General features: G+C 37.3%; 1 protein-coding gene across 3 annotated transcripts in view; it reads right to left on the bottom strand.

Moving 5' to 3' along the window:
• The window catches only part of MNAT1 (MNAT1 component of CDK activating kinase), a 243804-nt gene that overhangs the window by 132750 nt on the left and 87431 nt on the right, over nucleotides 1–23623 (bottom strand). For all 3 annotated transcript variants that reach the window (XM_049899321.1, XM_049899322.1, XM_049899324.1), the window contains exons 5-6: nucleotides 23420–23560; nucleotides 18318–18443 (exon numbers count right to left, since the gene is read on the bottom strand). In XM_049899321.1, the coding sequence (XP_049755278.1) occupies nucleotides 18318–18443; nucleotides 23420–23560 (267 nt within the window). The remainder of the gene's footprint in view (nucleotides 1–18317; nucleotides 18444–23419; nucleotides 23561–23623) is intronic.

The raw sequence follows: 23623 nt of genomic DNA, 5'->3' as shown, positions 1-23623 counted from the left end.
TATGAAGTTTCATAAGACTTGATGAAGGGCACATGACTTCTTTGATTGCTACATTTTGATTTGCTATCTAAGTGCAAATTATATATTAAAAATAGAATGAATAGTACTTGGTCAAATTTTATTTTTGATTTTCAAGAAAAATGATAAAACACTTAAGCTGTCTAGCACAAACTTATAGCTTTATAGAACATAACTGACTATTCAATACAATTTTTATTTTCTTGTTTCAAATAGAATTGGGTATTAATTTTCTATAACCCAGTTTTCTACAACATATATATTTTAACAAAGAATTTAATCTGCCAATGAGTTGAGATAAATAAGCAATGCTTGAAGCAAATAGGTAAATACTTATTTGTTACACTCAGTAAAGTTCATTCATATCACGAATGACCACTTCTGGCTCACCCACAGATCATATGAAACAAAATTTTAAAATCATCGGGGTTAAAACACTCAAAACATTTTCCTCTTTGCCAATTGTATGACATCCTCCCCCATACTCCTTTCTAATAACCAATCATAAAAGACCAAAAACTATACTTAAGAACAATTCTTAAGTCACCTTTGTCCCTCAGTTTATTTAAGTTGGCCTTACACCAAAAGCACAGTAAAGTTTAGAACACCACCATGTCTGAAGAAGCACCAGATTGCGAACCTCAGAATCTGGCTCCTAATTTTATGAAATTACCAATGTTTCTTAGCTTGCTTCCAAAAGACTTAAGATTTAATAACGTATTAGTCTTTGCCATATGGTTAGTTAGTGACACAAATTATGTAGTAACAAATTTAAGAAAAACTATTTCTTTGAGGTCTGCTCACTGGCTCAACTAAGACTGATGTAATCAAAAATAGTACCTATATATACTCTGGGAAGAAAAAAATTATTTTTTAAAGGCTCAAGAAACAGAAGGCCCGAAAATTATATATGCGGGATTTGAACCAATTAGATTACAATAACTAATACTTGACTGGGGTATTTGCTCTTAATCATATAAACCTAAATTAAGATATGCAGGCCCTGCCCTCAAGATGTTTATAACCTAATAGCTAACATACAAGTGACAGACTAGAAAGGCAACTTTAAAACAAAAAAAAAGTAGTTGGATGCGCAGCTGGGGAGAAAGCAATGAAAAGACATATTGTGAGACAAAGACCTCCACTAGGCCTTTTTGTTGTTGTTGTTCCTGAAAGACACCAAAAACAAACCTGCTGTCTAGTAGGTTCCAACTCATAGAGACCGTCTAAGACAGTGTAGAGCTGCTCCACAGGGTTTTTCCAAGGCTGTAATCTTTCTGGAAGAAGACTGCCACAGCTTTCTCCCACAGAACAGCTGGTAGGTTCAAACCGTTGATCTTTTGGCTGCCAGTGGTGCCGCTTAACCACTGGACAACCAGGGCTCCATCCTTGAAAGATAGCCCTTGGAATTTCCGGAGCAATCAAGGTGCCTTTGTTTTCTAAAACAGCCCGGCAACACTTAAACATATGCAAATGCGCGGAGGGCTCCACAGACCATGTCTGTCAACCAACCTCTGAAATGTAGGGGACATAATTCAATCATGTGTATTCAATGATTCAGTCGATCCTGGCTAAGCAGTGAGGCCCCAATCATGACTATGCAATGAAGCCAATGGCTTCCAGGATTGTTGAGAGCATGTGCTCTTGGGAGGGTAGTTTGTCCCTGGGGACAATGGGAATCTCCTGCTGGGACCCCTCCCTGGCCTTATCCTGTGTATCTCTTTGCTTATATCCTTTCTGTTATAATAAACGGGTAACTGCAAGTACAGACAGGAGTCCTGGTGGCGCAGCAGTTAAACACTTGGCTGCTAACCAAAAGGTTAGTGGTTCAAACCCACCAGCTGCTCCACAGGAGAGAGATGTGGCAGTCTGTTTCCATAAAGATTTACAGCCTTGGAAACCTTGTGGGACAGTTCCATTCTGTCCTTTAGGGATGCTATGAACAACAATCAACTAGACAGCACACAACAAGTATAGTCCCTGTGAATTCAGTGAGCCATTGCAAAGAATTAACAAAAACAGCTGTACTTTTTAAATTATAAAAATAACTGACAAAACTAAAAAAAAAAAAAATAACCTAACTAAAATTGGAAAGGGGTTTAATATAAGTGAGCCATTTTTACCCCCAAAGGAGATCCTTTTTAAAGTTGATAAATCAGGAGACAGTTATAAGCATACTATTTGAGTTGCAAACACTAGGGGGGTGAGAGGACTATAAAAAAACAGGTAAAACAAATCAAAACCACAATGAGATACTACTTCACAACCACTAGGATGGCTATTATCAGAAAACCAGAAAAAAATAAGTGTTGATGGAAATATGGAGAAACTGGAACCCTTGCCCATTGCTGAAGGGAATATAAAATGGTGTAACCACTGTGGAAAACAACTGGGTGAATCCTCAAAGATAAAATTACCATAACCAAAAAACCCAAACCAAACCCAGTGCAGTCAAGTTAATTCCAACTCATAGTAACCATAAAGGACAGAGTAGAACTGCCCCATAGAGTTTCCAAGGAGCGCCTGGTGAATTTGAACTGCCGACCCTTTGGTTAGCAGCCGTTGCACTTAACCACTATACCACCAGGGTTTCCATAAAAATTACCACAAGACACGGTAATTCTAATCCCCAGTATATACCCAAAAGAATTGAAAACAGGAACTCAAACAGAAACTTGTACATCAAAGTTCAGAGCAGCATTACTCACAATAGCCAAAAGGTGGAAATCCAACAGTCCATCAAGAGATAAATGAATAAAAAACATGTGATATGCACATAGTTCGTGGCTTAACAACAGGGTTTCATTCTGACAACTCCATCATAAGTAGATTCTAATGTAAGTCGAATACCTATTTTTTTTTTTTTAGTTTCAATTATTATTGTCTTTTATTGCCAGTATCTTTATAAATCCAATCTGAGTAAAAATCTGAGATGACAACATCAGCAAATTACGTGCTACAACATTGTATTAGTACATATTACTAACGATAAGATGTACCAAAAAAAAAAAACCCAAGCAGTCATAACTGTGGTTCATCATAATTTGAATATGTCGTAAATCAGGTACTACCTGTATTCATACAATGGAGTATTATTCAGCCATAAAATGGAATAGAGTTCTAATACATGATACAGTATGGATGAACCTTGAAAACATTATGATAAATGAAAAAAGCCAGACACAAAAAGACAAATATTACATAAGCCCACTTTTATGAAATACCTAGAATAGACAAGTTTATAAAGAAAAAAAGAAAGTAGATCAGAGGTTACCAGGGGCTGGAGGGAGTGAGGAATGCAGAGTTATTGCTTAATGGATACAGAGTTTCTGTCTGGGATGACGAAAAATTTTGGAATTAGGCAGTGGTACAGATTGCACACCACTGTGCTATAACTAATGCCACCAAATTGTGCTTTAAAAATGGTTAATATAGAAAAAATTTGTTCTAAATAAATAAAACTAAAAAAAAAAAAAAAGTTAAACACATACCTACAATATAACCCAGCAACCCTACCTCTAGACACTTACCCAAGCAAAATGTAAGCCTAAGTTCACACAAAACCTGGACATGAATATTTATGGTAACTTTATTCACAATCACCAAAAACTGAAAACAACCCAAGTGTTCCTAAACTGATCAAAGGAACAAAAACAGGCCTTTGTCTTTTAAAGACAGGTTATTACAGCTATTCCCCTGCTTTCTGAAAGTTTGCTTTATGCCACTTCAGTTTTAGGAAAGACCTACCTTAGCACCTTTTTTGCTGACTGAAAGAAATCCAAAGAGGATTTTCATTTTTACCAAAAAAAAAAAAAAAAAAACCAGAAATGGCATTCAGCGTTTGTTTTGAAAACAGACGGTAAAGAGGCAGCATGCACCCCAAGTAGCAAGAGTGGCATTTCTAAGCTCCTTCCCTGGGAATTACACTCAGCATCTAATCAACAAGCTGCCATACCTTTGAACTTTGTGAGCACCTGTGCTTTATCTCAATTTATTTTGCGCACCTGTTAGCATGATGTGTTCAAAGGTATCAAAAAAGCCTAACAGAGCTCGTAAGGGTTTTATGTGTTATTTGGATGATTTGGTAGGTTATTTTTTGGGTCTGGGAATGCTCAAAATCTTCCCATATAAATTAATGCTAATTGTTTATTCTCTTTACACCATTTTGGCTTACAAAATGTTTCATAGGATAGATAGCTCTACTTTCAGATAGCGGGGGAAACCCATATTTCTAATTAGAAATATACTCTGATAATGCTTTGAAACATTCATTCTTGAATACTTGCCACGCTCAATTTACAACAGCGGATACATTCTTGATGTGTATATACCCTGTATCATCTGAGCACTAAACTTTATCCCTGAAAATTACTGACTTGACTGGTCCTTTCAGCTGATTTCTGTAACTTCAATATTGCATATCATTAAGAAATATTCACAGACATAAAATAATAACCGTCTAGGAATTTTTCTACAACTTGCATCATCTTGAGCTTAAAAAATGGCAAAAACAAAAGAGAAAATTCAATTCTTAATTATATAAGCTCTTACATCATTTATTAGAGAATCTGACCAATAAAGATAAAAGCAAAGTATACCTTGGTTATGAGTGACTGTTTCTGTCTCTGGAATTCACCTCAGGGAAGCACCCAAGATACTTTCCAAGACAGTGATGAAATATTAGTAATCTAACAGTTTTTCACTCAATAGAGGAATTACAAATTGAATAAAAATTCTGGGCACCACTTATGAGCAAAACTATTCTAGACTGCCTATTACTGCTATTTTTACGGCCTCCTTACATTTCCATCAGAAATTTTCAATGTAGATCTTTATGGTATAGCATATTAATGCACGAACTTAATAAAGAAGAAAACTTCATTCACCAAAATCTCAAAGGGACTTGTTATAAATTCACTAAGGGATTCTTTTTGTGATTACCTTAAAAAAGGTATTTAAATGGAAAAAAAAGTTGCTACTGAGTCAATTCCAACTAATAGGGACCCCACGTGTGTCAGAGTAGAACAACGCTCCATAGGGTTTCCAATCGCTGATTTTTTGGAAGTAAATCATCAGGCTTTTCTTCCAAGGTGTCTCTTGCCAGATTCCAACCTTCAATCTTTCAGCTAGTGTTGTTTTGTTGTTAGGTGCTGTCTAGTCAGTTCCAACTCACAGCAACCCTATGTAAAACAGAACAACACACTGCCCAGTCCTGTACCATTTTCACAATCATTGCTGTATTTCAGACCATTTCTGCAGCCACTGTGTCAATGCATCTCATTAAGGTCCTTCCTCTTTTACGCTGGCCCTCTACTTCAAGCATGATGTCCTTCTCCAGGGACTGGTCCCTCCTGATAACACATCCAATGTACATGAGAAGAAGTCTTGCCCTCCTCCTTTCTAAGAAGCATTCTAGTTATACTTCTTCCAAGACAGATTTGTTTGTCCTTATGGCAGTCCATGGTACATTCAATATTCTTAGCCAACACCATAATTTAAAGGCATCAATTCTTCTTTGGTCTTCCTTATTAACTGTCTAGCTTTCACATGTCAATGTGGCAAATGAAAATAATATGGTATCTTAGTTAACTACTGCTGCTATACTAGAAATACCACAAAGGGGATGTCTTTAGCAAAGAGAAATTTATTCTCTCACAGTCTAGCAGGCTAGAAGTACAAATTCAGGGCACCAGCTCCAGGGGAAGGCTTTCTCTCTTGGTCCTTGTCATCAATCTTCCCCTGGTCTAAGAGCTTCTCAGGTGCTGCTTTCTTGGTGGTATAAGGTCCCCCTGTCTCTCTGCTCACGTCTCTCTTTTATTTCTCAAAAGAGATTGACTTTAGACACAGCCTTGCAACATGGCAGACTAGGCAGACGCTACCTCGGATCCCTCTTACAACAAAGACAAGGAAAAACAAGTGAATCGATCACATACATAACAATCTACGAACCCTGAACAACAAACACAGATTTAGAGACGGAGAACGAACTAATACGGGGAAGCAGCAATTGTTTTCAGAGCCTAGAGCCAGCGTACCAGTCAGGTACGGCACAAGCACAGAGAGCTGCTCCACCCCCCTGAACTAACCTCAGGAGGGGGACCAGCCGGTTCCGTGGCGGCGTGGGACGCAACCAGTAGGAGAAGTCCCCGGGAGGCAGTGACTGGTCCTGGAAGGGGAGAGCAGCGTCCAAGCCCGGGAACCATCCCGCACGGATTTGGACTGGACGCAGGTACGGCATAAACACGGAGAGCTCCTCCACCCCCCTGAACTAACCCCGGGAGGGGGCCCAGTTGGGTCACGCGGGCGGCGTGGGACGCAGCTGGTAGGAGAAGTCCCCGGGAGGCAGCGACTGGTATTGGAGCAGGGAGAACAGCGTCGCAGCCAGGACATTCGGTCACGGCACAAGCACGGGGAGCTGCTACACCCACCTGAACTAACCCCGGGAGGAGGCCCAACTGGTTATCGGAGGTGGCACGGCAACGCGGCTGGAGCGACGAGAAGTCCCCGGGAGGCAGCAACTGATTTTGGAGTCGAGAGTGCACCGTCCCAGTAGGGGAGCCTTGACGCTGGGCGTGGGCCTGGAAGCGGAGGATCTGACCTTGACTCCAGCGGGCCAGACCCCCCGGGGGCAATCTCCACACAGCCAGCACACATAGGCGACGCGCCCCATGGGAATCTCAGATATAATAGTCATTCCAAGCAAGACAAGCAACTCTGGCTATATTCTGAGGTGCTACTCTCCTATCTCTCTGTTCCCTCCCCCACCCTCCCCAGGCGGCTTCATTAACATCCGAATACACTGAGCCAGAGGGAGAACTCTGATAGGGATCTGACTGCATTTTTTTTTTAGCGGATTTTCTGGAAAAACTAGTTTCCCAGTGATGGCTCGGAGACAACAATCCATATCAAACCACTTAAAGAAGCAGACCATGACAGCTTCTCCAACCCCCAAACAAAAGAATCAAAATCTTTCCCAAATGAAGATACAATCCTGGAATTATCAGATACAGAATATAAAAAACTAATTTACAGAATGCTTCAAGACATCACAAACGAAATAAGGCAAACTGCAGAAAAAGCCAAGGAACACACTGATAAAACTGTGGAAGAACTCAAAAAGATTATTCAAGAACATACTGGAAAAATTAATAAGTTGCAAGAATCCATAGAGAGACAACATGTAGAAATCCAAAAGATTAACAATAAAATTACAGAATTAGACAATGCAATAGGAAGTCAGAGGAGCAGACTCGAGCAATTAGAATGTAGACTGGGACATGTGGAGGACCAGAGAATCAACACCAACATAGCTGAAAAAAAATCAGATAAAAGAATTTAAAAAAATGAAGAAACCCTAAGAATCATGTGGGACTCTATCAAGAAGGATAACCTGCGGGTGATTGGAGTCCCAGAACAGGGAGGGGGGACAGAAAACACAGAGAAAATAGTTGAAGAACTCCTGACAGAAAACTTCCCTGACATCATGAAAGACAAAAGGATATCTATCCAAGATGCTCATCGAACCCCATTTAAGACAGATCCAAAAAGAAAAACACCAAGACATATTATCATCAAACTCGCCAAAACCAAAGATAAACAGAAAATTTTAAAAGCAGCCAGGGAGAAAAGAAAGGTTTCCTTCAAGGGAGAATCAATAAGAATAAGTTCAGACTACTCAGCAGAAACCATGCAGGCAAGAAGGGAATGGGACGACATATACAGAACACTGAAGGAGAAAAACTGCCAGCCAAGGATCATATATCCAGCAAAACTCTCTCTGAAATATGAAGGCGAAATTAAGATATTTACAGATAAACACAAGATTAGAGAATTTGCAAAAACCAAACCAAAGCTACAAGAAATACTAAAGGATATTGTTTGGTCAGAGAACCAATAATATCAGATATCAGCACAACACAAGGTCACAAAACAGAACGTCCTGATATCAACTCAAATAGGGAAATCACAAAAACAAACAAATTAAGATTAATTAAAAAAAAAAATACACATAACAGGGAATCATGGAAGTCAATAGGTAAAAGATCACAATAATCAAAAAGAGGGACTAAATACAGGAGGCATTGAACTGCCATATGGAGAGTGATACAAGGCGATATAGAACAATACAACTTAGGTTTTTACTTAGAAATATAGGGGTAAATAATAAGATAACCACAAAAAGGTATAACAACTCTATAACTCAAGGTAAAAACCAAGAAAAACGTAACAACTCAACTAACATAAAGTCAAACACTATGAAAATGAGGATCTCACAATTTACTAAGAAAAACGCCTCAGCACAAAAAAGTATGTGGAAACATGAAATTGTCAACAACACACATAAAAAGGCATCAAAATGACAACACTAAACACTTATTTATCTATAATTACCCTGAATGTAAATGGACTAAATGTACCAATAAAGAGACAGAGAGTCGCAGACTGGATAAAGAAACACGATCCATCTATATGCTGCCTACAAGAGACACACCTTAGACTTAGAGACACAAACAAACTAAAACTCAAAGGATGGAAAAAAGTATATCAAGCAAACAATAAGCAAAAAAGAAGAGGAGTAGCAATATTAATTTCTGACAAAATAGACTTTAGACTTAAATCCACCACAAAGGATAAAGAAGGACACTATATAATGATAAAAGGGACAATTGATCAGGAACACATAACCATATTAAATATTTATGCACCCAATGACAGGGCTGCAAGATACATAAATCAAATTTGAACAGAATTCAAAAGTGAGATACATACCTCCACAATTATAGTAGGAGACTTCAACACACCACTTTCGGAGAAGGACAGGACATCCGGTAAGAAGCTCAACAGAGACACGGAAGATCTAATTACAACAATCAACCAACTTGACCTCATTGACTTATACAGAACTCTCCACCCAACTGCTGCAAAGTATACTTTTTTTTCTAGCACACATGGAACATTCTCTAGAATAGACCACATATTAGGTCATAAAACAAACCTTTGCAGAATCCAAAACATCGAAATATTACAAAGCATCTTCTCAGACCACAAGGCAATAAAACCAGAGATCAATAACAGAAAAACTAAGGAAAAGAAATCAAATACTTGGAAAAAGACTGGGTTATAGAAGACATCAAGGAGGGAATAAGGAAATTCATAGAAAGCAACGAGAATGAAAATACTTCCTATCAAAACCTCTGGGACACAGCAAAAGCAGTGCTCAGAGGCCAATTTATATCGATAAATGCACACATACAAAAAGAAGAAAGAGCCAAAAGCAGAGAACTGTCCCTACAACTTGAACAAATAGAAACTGAGCAACAAAAGAATCCATCAGGCACCAGAAGAAAACAAATAATAAAAATTAGAGCTGAACTAAATGAATTAGAGAACAGAAGAACAATTGAAAGAATTAACAAAGCCAAAAGCTGGTTCTTTGAAAAAATTAACAAAATTGATAAACCATTGGATAGACTGACTAAAGAAATACAGGAAAGGAAACAAATAACCCGAATAAGAAACGAGAAGGACCACATCACAACAGAACCAAATGAAATTAAAAGAATCATTTCAGATTATTATGAAAAATTGTACTCTAACAAATTTGAAAACCTAGAAGAAATGGATGAATTCCTGGAAAAACACTACCTACCTAAACTAACACATTCAGAAGTAGAACAACTAAATAGACCCATAACAAAAAAAGAGATTGAAACGGTAATCAAAAAACTCCCAACAAAAAAAAGCCCTGGCCCGGACGGCTTCACTGCAGAGTTCTACCAAACTTTCAGAGAAGAGTTAACACCACTACTTCTGAAGGTATTCCAAAGCATAGAAAATGACGGAATACTACCCAACTCATTCTATGAAGCCACCATCTCCCTGATACCAAAACCAGGTAAAGACATTACAAAAAAAGAAAATTATAGACCTATATCCCTCATGAACATTGATGCAAAAATCCTCAACAAAATTCTAGCCAATAGAATCCAACAACACATCAAAAAAATAATTCACCCTGATCAAGTGGGATTTATACCAGGTATGCAAGGCTGGTTTAATATCAGAAAAACCATTAATGTAATCCATCACATAAATAAAACAAAAGACAAAAATCACATGATCTTATCAATTGATGCAGAAAAGGCATTTGACAAAGTCCAACACCCATTTATGATAAAAACTCTTACCAAAATAGGAATTGAAGGAAAATTCCTCAACATAATAAAGGGCATCTATGCAAAGCCAACAGCCAATATCACTCTAAATGGAGAGAACCTGAAAGCATTTCCCTTGAGAACGGGAACCAGACAAGGATGCCCTTTATCACCGCTCTTATTCGACATCGTACTTGAAGTCCTAGCCAGGGCAATTAGGCTAGACAAAGAAATAAAAGGTATCCGGATTGGCAAGGAAGAAGTAAAGTTATCACTATTTGCAGATGACATGATTATATACACAGAAAACCCTAAGGAATCCTCCAGAAAACTACTGAAACTAATAGAAGAGTTTGGCAGAGTCTCAGGTTATAAAATAAACATACAAAAATCACTTGGATTCCTCTACATCAACAAAAAGAACACCGAAGAGGAAATAACCAAATCAATACCATTCACAGTAGCCCCCAAGAAGATAAGATACTTAGGAATAAATCTTACCAAGGATGTAAAAGACCTATACAAAGAAAACTACAAAGCTCTACTACAAGAAATTCAAAAGGACATACTTAAGTGGAAAAACATACCTTGCTCATGGATAGGAAGACTTAACATAGTAAAAATGTCTATTCTACCAAAAGCCATCTATACATTTAACACACTTCCGATCCAAATTCCAATGTCATATTTTAAGGGGATAGAGAAACAAATCACCAATTTCATATGGAAGGGAAAGAAGCCCCAGATAAGCAAAGCACTACTGAAAAAGAAGAAGAAAGTGGGAGGCCTCACTTTACCTGATTTCAGAACCTATTATACAGCCACAGTAGTCAAAACAGCCCGGTACCGGTACAACAACAGGCACATAGACCAATGGAACAGAATTGAGAACCCAGACATAGATCCATCCACGTATGAGCAGCTGATATTTGACAAAGGACCAGGGTCAATTAACTGGGGAAAAGATAGCCTTTTTAACAAATGGTGCTGGCATAACTGGATATTCATTTGCAAAAAAATGAAACAGGACCCATACCTTACACCATGCACAAAAACTAACTCCAAGTGGATCAAAGACCTAAACATAAAGACTAAAACGATAAAGATCATGGAAGAAAAAATTGGGACAACCCTAGGAGCCCTAATACAAGGTATAAACAGAATACAAAACATTACCAAAAATGATGAAGAGAAACCCGATAACTGGGAGCTCCTAAAAATCAAACACCTATGCTCATCTAAAGACTTCACCAAAAGAGTAAAAAGACCACCTACAGACTGGGAAAGAATTTTCAGCTATGACATCTCCGACCAGCGCCTGATCTCTAAAATCTACATGATTCTGTCAAAACTCAACCACAAAAAGACAAACAACCCAATCAAAAAGTGGGCAAAGGATATGAACACACATTTCACTAAAGAAGATATTCAGGCAGCCAACAGATACATGAGAAAATGCTCTTGATCATTAGCCATTAGAGAAATGCAAATTAAAACTACAATGAGATTCCATCTCACACCAGCAAGGCTGGCATTAATCCAAAAAACACAAAATAATAAATGTTGGAGAGGCTGCGGAGAGATTGGAACTCTTATACACTGCTGGTGGGAATGTCAAATGGTACAACCACTTTGGAAATCTATCTGGCGTTATCTTAAACAGTTAGAAATAGAACTACCATACAACCCAGAAATCCCACTCCTGGGAATATACCCTAGAGATACAAGAGCCTTCATACAAACAGATACATGCACACCCATGTTTACTGCAGCTCTGTTTACAATAGCAAAAAGTTGGAAGCAACCAAGGTGTCCATCAACGGATGAATGGGTAAATAAATTGTGGTATATTCACACAATGGAATACTACGCATCGATAAAGAACAGTGACGAATCTCTGAAACATTTCATAACATGGAGGAACCTGGAAGACATTATGCTGAGCGAAATTAGTCAGAGGCAAAAGGACAAATATTGTATAAGACCACTATTATAAGATCTTGAGTAATAGTAAACCTGAGAAGAACACATACTTTTGTGGTTACGAAGGGGGGAGGGAGGGAGGGTGGGAGAGGGTTTCTTATTGATTAATCAGTAGATAAGAAATGCTTTAGGTGAAGGGAAAGACAACACTCAATACATGGAAGGTCAGCTCAATTGGACTGGACCAAAAGCAAAGAAGTTTCTGGGATAAAATGAATGCTTCAAAGGTCAGCGGAGCAAGGGCGGGGGTCTGGGGAACATGCTTTGCGGGGACTTCTAAGTCAATTGGTAAAATAATTCTATTATGAAATCATTCTGCATCCCACTTTGAAATGTGGCGTCTGGGGTCTTAAATGCTAACAAGCGGCCATCTAAGATGCATCAATTGGTCTCAACCCACCTGGAGCAAAGGAAAATGAAGAACACCAAGGCCACACGACAACTAAGAGCCCAAGAGACAGAAAGGGCCACATGAACCAGAGACCTACATCATCCTGAGACCGGAAGAACTAGTTGGTGCCCGGCCACAATCGATGACTGCCCTGACAGGGAGCACAGCAGAGGACCCCTTAGGGAACAGGAGATCAGTGGGATGCAGACCCCAAATTCTCATAAAAAGACCAAACTTAATGGTCTGACTGAGACTAGAGGAATCCCAGCGGCCACGGTCCCCAGACCTTCTGTTGGCACAGGACAGGAACCATCCCCGAAGACAACTCATCAGACATGAAAGGGACTGGTCAGCGGGTGGGAGAGAGACGCTGATGAAGAGTGAGCTAATTATATCAGGTGGACACTTGAGATTGTGTTGGCAACTCTTGTCTGGAGGGGGGATGGGAGGATAGAGAGAGAGAGAAGCCGGCAAAATTGTCACGAAAGGAGAGACTGAAAGCGCTGACTCAAGAGGGGGAGAGCAAGTGGGAGTAGGGAGTGAGATGTATGTAAACTTATATGTGACAGACTGATTGGATTTGTAAACGTTCACTTTAAGCTTAATAAAAGTTAAAAAAAAAAAAAAAGAGATTGACTTTAAACACATTCTAATCTTGTAGGATCGAGTCCTGCCTCATTAACAGAACTGCCTCTAATCCTGTCTCAATAGCATCATAGCAATAGGGTTTACAACACATAGGAAAATCACAACAGATAATAAAACGGTGGACAATCACACAAAACTAGGAATCATGGCCTAGCCAAGCTGACAACACCTTTTGGAGGGACACAATTCAATCCGTAACACATGGGTTGGGTCAGGTGCACCTTAGTCCTGAAAGTGATATCTTTATGTTTTAACACTTAAAAGAGGTCTTTCGCAGCAGATTTGCCCAACACAATATGTCATTTGATTTCTTCATTGCTGCTTCCATGGGTGTTGATTGTGGATCCAAGAAAAATTAAATCCTTGACAACTTCAATCTTTTCTCCGTTTATCATGATGTTGCTTATTGATCTAGTTGTGAGGATTTCTGTTTTATGTTGAGGTGTAATCCATACTGAAGGCTGGTCTTTGACCATCATCAGTAAGTGCTTCACGTCCCCTTCACTTTCAGCAGGCAAGGTTTAGGCATCTGCATACCGCAAGTTGTTAATGAGTCTTCCTCCCATCCTGACGCCCCATTCTTCTTGGATTATTTGCTTAGCGTACAGACTGAATAAATATGGCGAGTATCGTGAAAGGACACAACCCTGACGCACACCTTTCCTGATTTTAAACCACTCAACATCCCCTTGTTCTGTTCCTACAACTCTCTTGGTCTGGAACAGGTTCTGCATAAGCACAATTAAGTGTTCTGGAATCCCTATTCTTGTTTGTTTTTTTTTTTTTTGTACTTTAGATGCAGGTTTACAGAACTAGCTTCTCATTAAAGTTACCACACATATTGTCCTGTAACATTGGTTAACAACCCTACAACATGTCAACACTCTCCCTTCTCGACCTTAGGTTTCCTTTTACCAGCTTTCCTGTTCCCTCCTTCCTTCTAGTCCTTGCTCCTGGGCTGGTGTGTCCCCTTAATCTTGTTTTGTTTTATGGGCCTGTCTAATCTTTGGCTGAAGGGTGAACCTCGGGAGTGACTTCATTACTGAGCTAAAGGGGTATCTGGGGACCATACTCTCAGGGTTTCTCCAATCTCTGTCAGACCAGTAAGTGTGGTCTTTTTTTTGTGAGTTAGAATTTTATTCTACATTTTCCTCCAGCTCTGTCTGGGACCCTCTGTTGTGATCCCTGTCAGAGCAGTCAGTGGTGGTAGCCAGGCACCGTCTAGTTGTACTGGACTCAAGCTGGTGAAGACAGTGGTAGATGTGGTCTATTAGTCCTTTGAACTAATCTTTCCCTTGTATCTTTAGTTTCCTTCATTCTCCCTTGCTCCAGAAGGGGTAAGACCAGTGTGGTATCTTAGATGGCCACTCACAGGCTTAAAACCTTAAGACCCCAGATGTTATTCACCAAAGTAGACTGTAGAACATTTTCTTTAAAAACTATGTTATGCCAATTGAGCTGGATAATCACCAAAACCACAGCCCCCACAGGCCTCAGCTAAGAAGTTCAGTTCCTCAAGGAGTTTGGATGTGTCTATGGAGCCTCCAAGACCTTGCTTTGCACAAGTTGTGCTGGCTTCTGCAGTACTGTATACTGTTTTACCCTTCACCGAAGTTACCACTTATCTATTGTTTAGTGTTTTTCTATCTCCACCCCTCCCTCCTCATAACCATCAAAGACTGTTTCTTTTTGTGTGTAAACCTTTTCGTGAGTTTTTACAGTAGTGGTCTCATACAATATTTGTCTTTTTGTGGTTGACTTATTTTATTCAGCATAACGCCCTCCCGATTAATTCACATTATGAGATGCTTCACGGATTCATCACTGTTCTTTATCGTTGCATAACACTCCATTGTGTATATGTATTATAGTTTGTTTATCCATTCATCTGTTGATGGGCATCTAGGTTGTTTCCATCTTTTTGCTATTGCGAACAGTGCTGCAGTGAACATGGGTGTGCACATGCCTATTTGTGTGACAGCTCTTATTTCTCTAGGATATATGGACTCCCCATTCTTTGCAATGTTAGCCATAATTTGTTATAATCTACACAGCTGAATGCCTTTGCATAGTCAATAAAACACAGGTAAACATCTTTCTGGTGTTCTCTGCTTTCAGCCAAGATCCATCTGATATCAGCAATGATATCCCTCATCCCGCATCCTCTTCTGAATCTAGCCTGAATTTCTGGCAGTTCTCTATAGATGTACTGCTACAACCTTTTTTGAATTGTCTTTAGCAAAATTTTACTTGTGTGTAAAGTTAATGATACTGTTTGATAATTTCCACATTCTACTGGATCACCTTTCTCTGGATTGGGCACAAACATGGGTCTCTTCCAGTCTGTTGGCTAGGTAGCTGTCTTCCAAATTTCTTGGCATAGACAAGTGAGTGCTTCCAGCATTGCATTTGTTTCATGAAACATCTCAATTGATACTCCATCAATTCCCGGAGGCTTGTTTTTCGCCAGTGCCTTCAGTGCAGCTTGGACCTCTTCCTTTAGTACCACTGGTTCTTAATCATATGCTACTTCCTGAAATGGATAAACATCGACCATTTTGGTACAGTGACTCTGTGTATTCCTTCCATCTTCTTTTGATGCTTCCTGTGTCATTCAACATTTTGTCCACAGAATCCTTCCAAACAGCAACTCGGGGCTTGAAATTTTCTTCAGTTCTTTTAGCTTGAGAAATGTCGAGTGTGTTCTTCCCTTCCAGTTTTCTATCTCCAAATCTTTGCATATTTCATTATGATACTTTGCTTTGTCTTCTAGAACCACCCTTTGAAATCTTCTGTTCAGCTGTTTTACTTCATCATTTCTTCTGTTCACTTAGCTACTTTATGTAAAGTTTAAGAGCAAGTTTCAGAGTCTCTTCTGACATCCATTTTGGTCTTTTCTTTCTTCCCTCTTTCTAATTTTTCAGCTTGTACTTTCATATGAGCAATTGATGGTCTGTTTCACAGTTGGCCATGGCCTTGTTCTGACTTATGATATTGAGCTTCTCCATCATCTCCTTCCACAGATGTCGTCGATTTATTTCTGTTTATCCATCTGCCGAGATTCATGTGTACAGCTACCATTCATGTTGTTGAAAAAAGGTATTTGCAATGAAGAAGTCACTGGTCTTGCAACATTCTATCATGCAATCTCCATCGTCGTTTCTATCATCAAGGCCGTATTTTCCAACTACTTATCCTCCTTCTTTGTTTCCAACTTTTGCATTCCAATCACCAGTAATTATCAATGTATCTTGATTGCATGTTTGATCAATTTCAGACTGCAGAAGTTGGTAAAAATCTTCAATTTCTTCATCTTTTCAGTTTTTAGTCAAGCACTTAACCTTTTGCCCCACCCAAGGACTCCATAAAATACTCTGGTGTAATTCTAATCAACTATCTATTCATTTATTCATCCCTCCATCTATATATTCAATTATCTAACTTTCAGTCAAGATTTATGGAAGGCCTATTAGGTGCCACCTCTCGTAGCTTATATATTGCCAAGGGAGACAGCAACATAAACTGATCATTATAATATAATGATTGTAAGCCTTAGTATAAAGATATGCTCAAAGGTTAGCAACAAAGCAGTAGTAGTATGGTAAAGAGAGATATAGGGAACATACCTATGCATAACAAGATTAAATAAGAAATGCTCTTTCTAAACTTGATAGTCCTTTAAATCAGATACTATAATAATCATTTCACAATAATCTAAGGACCTGAAAATTTCAGATTGGTTTAGTTTTATATTTTAAAATGAAAAAACTAAAGTAAAAATGAAAAAGCTGAAAAGTTTTAGATAGTATTTGTATGTACAGACATACTAGATATCTGTAGAGTAATTGTATTGTTAAAAGACTGCTTTCTTCTCTTCAGAATTATCAGTATCTCCAGAATGCTGATTAATTTTTATTTAATATTTACTGAGAACTGTAAAAGTGCCAGGCAGTGTGAAAGGCATTTCTACATTCATTATTTAATCTTTTACAGAATTCTATGAGGTGAGAAATAATCCCATTTTACAGATGAGAACAATGAAACCGGCAACTTGTTCAATGTCAAACAACCATCAAGTTACAGTAAAAATTTTAATGTAGGTTTTTTTACTCTAATGTCAATGTTGTTTTCATTATACTCTGTTGCAAAATATAAAGATCAATGGGATAAATTAGTATAGCCATCTCTCTTATCAACTGATGTTATTATTAATACAAGTGGCACCATTTACTGAGAGCTTACCATATGCCAGGCATTGTGCTGGATACTTTTTCTTATTATTTCATTTAATGTTCTCAACAAGCTTATAAGTATTATCATCACCATTTTACAGATGAGAAAACTAAAAAAAGGGTTATTAGAGAAGCTGAGTAATTTACTCATGTCAAACGGCTGTTTAATGGGGTAGCTGTTTTGCTCCAAAGTCCAAATCCTTAACCATGACTTTATAATATTGCCATACTTTTTGTACTAGTATAATGAGACTATTGAAAAATGTATTTACTGAGAGTTATATATTTTACAGTAGCTACATCTCAAGAACTTGGAAATTCAATATATATTTAAAATTAATATGGCAAAGTATACATTTCCTGAACAAAAGAAACAATTCTGTGAAAGTCTCCAAACATACTTTTGGCTTACAAGATCCTTCCTTTGAATGAATGGCTGAAGTAAACAATTTTTTTTAAAGCTCTTATCTAGAAAGCTAAAAATGGCCTTAAATTTAAAAAAACAGTATGGATGGAGAGAAGAAACATTTGGAAGGAAATATAAATTGATATATTTGCTTTTCTATTTTATATCGGTAGACTGCAACTACATCTCTAACAATATTTAAGCATTTTCTTTTAGGAAACATTTTCTGACAAGCTTATAAATTCATGTAGAATAAGAAAACTCATACAAAACCAATATCACTTACAACAAATTGTGTTGTGTACTTTGAAAATTACTTATTACTTTTCACTTTCCTCTTTCATTAGGCATATCAATAGTCACAGCTATCTAGTCTAGATCACACTGTTCTCAAATATCTGAAACTTTCAGTACACCTGTAGAAATCAATATAAAATGTAAACCTTGAAAAAGATCTGTAAACAAGCAAATAAAATAAGGTTTACCATTTTGATGCCTGTGGAAAACGTCACTGGTTTTATAGGTTTGGGTTTCTCAAGTTGCATTTCCAGTTGAGTAGATCGATCTTTATGCTGAGCCAAAAGCAGAGCAACGGGGAGATCAGAACTCTCCTGTTAACAAAAATTAAAGGTAAATATGAAGGTTAAAAAAAGGGAAAACTAAAAAGCAACAAGTCTTTATTTTAAATTATGCTTTTTTCCAGAAGCATCTGAAGTCAAACTGAACATTCACTTTATGAAGAATACTTTACAGAATATATATATATATTTTTTTATAATAAGAAAAGGCTGTTGTAGACTCATAAATCAAAATAACCTGCAAACAAGTTTTTTTTTTTTTTTATAAAATCCACATTAAAGACAATATAATAGGGTCCTATTTCATCTGGCAAACCTGACCCAATTTATTAAAATAAAAAAAAATTAGAAGCTAATCACAAAAAGAGTAGTACGAAAGTAGTATAACTTAGATCAGATGTTTATCTAAGACACATTCTTTTTTTACCAGTGAATTCAGACCAGTTTGAAATTGTTTCCCATTAGATTTCACCTGAGGCCGTTTGGAAATTATCTTTGTTATGTTTTGTACAATGGAACTATTGTAAGTACAACCGGAAGTATATTTATTTTCTCCTTTACTAACTTGTTTTTAGAAATTAAGTCCAAATTTCTTTAATTAAATAACAAAATGAGAGTTAAACATTTTAAAATCTTATATGGATGTTAAATCAAGGCCACTATTTATACATATCTGCACGCACACACACAGACACACACATATTAATAACACAAGCAAATTACTGACCGAATAATTCTTATATACACACCGTTACTTAAGCTGTTTAACATGAAATCTTCTTACATGTTGAAAGTACTGTGAAGCTGAGGTCTAAACTAAATAATATCCAGACATTTTCCTTCTTGAATTATCAGTTAAGCAAGAACAAAGAAACATACAGAGGCCAAAAGGGAAGGAGATCATACACAAACAGACACACACAAACACACAGAGTACCTTCTTTATCTGTAAGCAAATATGAAGGTACAAACACATTTCTATCTCCTATACAAAGGTTACCAACAAAAACATTGTTCAAATGGCCTATAGATTTTTTTTTAAGTAACAACTACCCAGAAATAAGAAGAGTCAAACTATTCACCTCAAAATAATCCTGAAGAAACCCTGTTGTTAACATATCACAGTATGAAAACAAATAGCAGATTCTAATTTTCTTCCCAAATCCAAATACTGAATATTTTTTAGGCATGAATGTGGCTAATTAATATGCTTAAAGGAATTGTTTTAAGGTTACAATGTGTAAGTAATTCAAATAAAAAATAAGTAATTTAACTCAACAGAACTGTCCTCAAATAAAGTTGTACCTCAAGATGTTCTAATCGAAATGCTTTGCAAGAGCAATATTACAAAAATTAAAATGTTTAAAACTAAATGGAAGAACAAAAATTTATAAAACACAACCTCATTAAGGAACAAAATCACTGAGACCTGGACTTAGCAATAACAAAGCAGAACTAATGAAATATAGTATCAGAATATGCTTGACTTTCATATTCTACAATAAATCATTAGTAATACATTAGTAACAACTAGTATTGCTGTTAATTCCTGCAGCTATTCTAGATTTCCATTAAGAATTTCATAATAAAATGTACTATTAAAGGACATCTTAAATGGTCTGTGTCCAAAAATATCTTTCAAAAGCTGTTCTTTCATAGGCAGGAACTAAGAAAAGAAAAATAAATTTCCTTGGCTATAAAGTAAAAGCACCATTTCCCAATTTATACTCTAAACGAATTTAAGTGCTACCATAGCTGGTATTTATTATAAAAAGCAAAAGTTCTTAGAGAAAAGCAAGACAATGTGATCGCTCAAAAAATTTCTAATCAAAACGCTAGCCTGTTTAAATCCTGGCCTCACAGTCACAAAATATTGACCTGAATGTTAAAATATCTTGGTAAAGCAGCTGAAATTTAATAAAAATAAACATTCTAGGAATCTAAAACTAATTTTAATTCTAAGGCATAGATTTTACTTCAAGCCTGCTTTATTCTACTTTAGCACTCAAAACCTTGGAACCTTAAAAGCCTCAGTGAGTGTTAAGCTACAAAGAAGAGCTCTAACAACAACAACAAAAAATCTACAGAGCGAAATAAACTATGTGAAACATATATGCTCTGGAAAATGCATAAAATATAGATTCAGAGCTTTCAAGTTACTTTACCAAAAAAAAAAAAAAAACCCGCTGCCATCAAGTTGACTTCAACTTATAGAGACCCTATACGACAGAGGAGAACTGTCCCATAAGGTTTCAAAGACTGTAATCTTTACAGCTCTCTCCCACAGAGTGGCTGGTGGGTTCGAATCACTGACCTTTCAGTTAGCAGTAGAGCGCTTAATCATTGTGCCACCAGAGCTCCTTTGAAAGGTTCCCTAACCCACATTAATTGCCTGAAGGGACAATGTTTAATATTTAGAGAAATTTTAATAAGACTGCCTGTAATACTCATTAAAACCTTTATAATGACCATTTTTAAAAGATTATTTTAACTGACTTTAAGCAAGCCATCTGGCAAACGATATTTCTCATAAAAATCAGCCACTGAGTTTGACAACAAAATTAACCCATACAAAATTTAAGACATAAACTGAAGAGAATTTTCAAACAGGAATATAAAACCATCTAATAAGTCAGGACCTATTTAAAAATCTTTTGCGAAACTGCAAAAAATTAGGATTAAATAAATGGACTTTTTAGGCAATATTATGGCAAATGCTAAGCCATAAACATTAAGACGATAACATTAGAATCCTGTCACATACAGCATGAATGCAATGCCAATGCTTTTTAAAAGGTAAAAAAGTGACTTTTGGCACAAGGATCAAACCCAAAAGCAAGGGGAAAAAAGACATATACTAGTAGTTGTTGCCTAAATTAGGTCCAGAGAATAATTCTAACTTCCAAGCTTCTAGGTGTATCCAATGCTTTTTTTTTTTTTAAATAAAATCTAACACATGGACATACAGAGGAAAAGAAATACAAAACATTCTATAATGGATTCTTTCAGTTAGTCAGTAAGGGCTAAAAGGTTGTTAATACTTACAAAAAAAGAAAAATTAGTAAAGATTCAAAAATTAAAGCAACAGTTTTTAAAATTAAATTTAAAAATGGAAACTAGAAATTCAAACTGCAGTGGTATTCTAAACCAATCTCTTGTAATTAATTGTATTAATGAATACAGTAAATTACTGTGGATTATTTAACCACCATGTTACATGATCTAAACAGTGAGGAAAGTATGTGCAGTAATGACTTGCAGGTGAAGAAAACAGGAAGTGGGGGGAAAAACTCACAAAAACCAGTATTAATTCCAGATTATTCACAATGTGTAACACTGGCAGTTTCACATCTTGCTTCATGCCCCACTGAATTAAAGGGGAGCTCCATGCCTATAGCGGCTCAATGAGGCAGCAAAATTTGGTACTTTTGAGAACTAGAAGGATATGCAAGAATAATTGCTATGCAAAGCTTGCTAACCTCAAAACAAAGTTTAAAAATCCTTCACATTAGGTAGAATATGAAATGTTAAAAGCAAATTTTTACTTCCTATCAATGGTATACATTTGGAATTTAACTCAACTAATTATCTAGAATTAATTCAATTAATTGTATTTGAAGCCCTGGGGGCGCAGTGGTTAAGAGCTCAGCAGCTAACCAAAAGGTCACCAGTTTGAATCCGCCAGCTGCTCCTTGGAAACCCTGTGGGGCAGTTCTACTCTGTCCTATAGGGTAGCTATGAGTCAAAATTGACTCAATGGCAAAGGGAAACTCACTTTAAGATTCCTGGGTGGCGCAAATGGTTGGCACTCAACTATTAGCCTAAAGGTTGGTGGTTCCAAACCACCCAGCAGTACTATAGAAGAAAAGGCCTAGCAATCTACTTCCGTTAAGACTACAGCCAAGAAAACCCTATGGATCAGTTCCACTCAGCAATACATGGGGTCTCCACGAGTTAAGAATCGACTCGATGGCAACAAAGTCACTCTAGGTTAGAAGCTGAGTCTCACATGTATTATATTATGCCAAATTCTGAGAAAATACCATTTTTTCAAGGAAATCATGTGTGGATTAAAGATGGCCAGAAATTCTTTGACAATCTTCTCAACAAGAAGTGAGATCTCCTGATGAAGAGTGAGCTATTTGTATCAGGTGGACACTTGAGACTGTGTTGGCATCTCCTGTCTGGAGGGCGGATGGGAGGATAGAGAGAGTTGGAAGCTGACAAAATTGTCACAAAAGGAGAGACTGGAAGGGCTGACTCATTAGGGGGAGAGCAAGTGGGAGTACGGAGTAAGGTGTATATAAACTTATATGTGACAGTTTGACTTGATTTGTAAACGTTCACTTGAAGCTCAATAAAAGTTAATAAAAAAAAAAAAAGTAAGATCTCTATTCCTTTTCCCTTGAAACTGAACAGGCTTTACCAATAGAATATGGTGGAAGTGATGCCATGCCAATTTCCAGGCCCAAGTCTTGAAACATTAACAACTTCTGCTTCCTTTCTCTCGGAACAGTCTTTCTTGTAGCCCTGAATCACCATGGAAGAAGTCTAATTACACTGCTGCAGAAACCACATGGAGAGTTTCCCAGGGAATACACAGAGGAGAGCAACCCAACTGAGCCCAGCCTTCCAGTCATCCCCAAATGCTGGTCATGAGTGATACCTTCCTGGACCCTCCAGACCAACTCAGCCACCAGCACAAAACCATCAAGCACCTCCAGTTGATGCCACATGGGGCAGAAGAATCACCCGCCAAAACTCACTCTAATTCCTAACCCACAGAATTATTAGCATAAATAGAAGAATAACTGCCTTGGAGGGGATGGGAGGGTAACTTCTTATTCAGTAATAATAGGTAACTGAAACAACTACCAAAGCCAAAGATGGACCAGGGCACAAACACTGTAGAAATACCATTTAGATGTCCATTATCACACAGTAGAAAAAGTAAACCCTGAAGACTAGCGATGCTTTTTTTTCAAATCTTAATTTGTATTAATACGTACCAGTTCATCTAAAAATGTCTGCTTATTCTTCCTTTTTAGAATCTGCTGCAGTTGCTCTTCTTTTTGTATAAACAGTCTTCTTTGTTCGTTTTCCTGTCGTTCCACCTCTAAAGCTTCTTCCAATTCTTCCTGTTCCCGAGTCTAAAACAGAAATATTTATATATGGAATGGATTAAATTTAGTAACCAAGATCAAATTCTTTTT

Source organism: Elephas maximus, chromosome 10 (assembly GCF_024166365.1).
Source record: "Elephas maximus indicus isolate mEleMax1 chromosome 10, mEleMax1 primary haplotype, whole genome shotgun sequence".
NCBI classification, from domain to species: domain Eukaryota; kingdom Metazoa; phylum Chordata; class Mammalia; order Proboscidea; family Elephantidae; genus Elephas; species Elephas maximus.
This window is presented reverse-complemented; position numbering and strand designations above follow the sequence as displayed.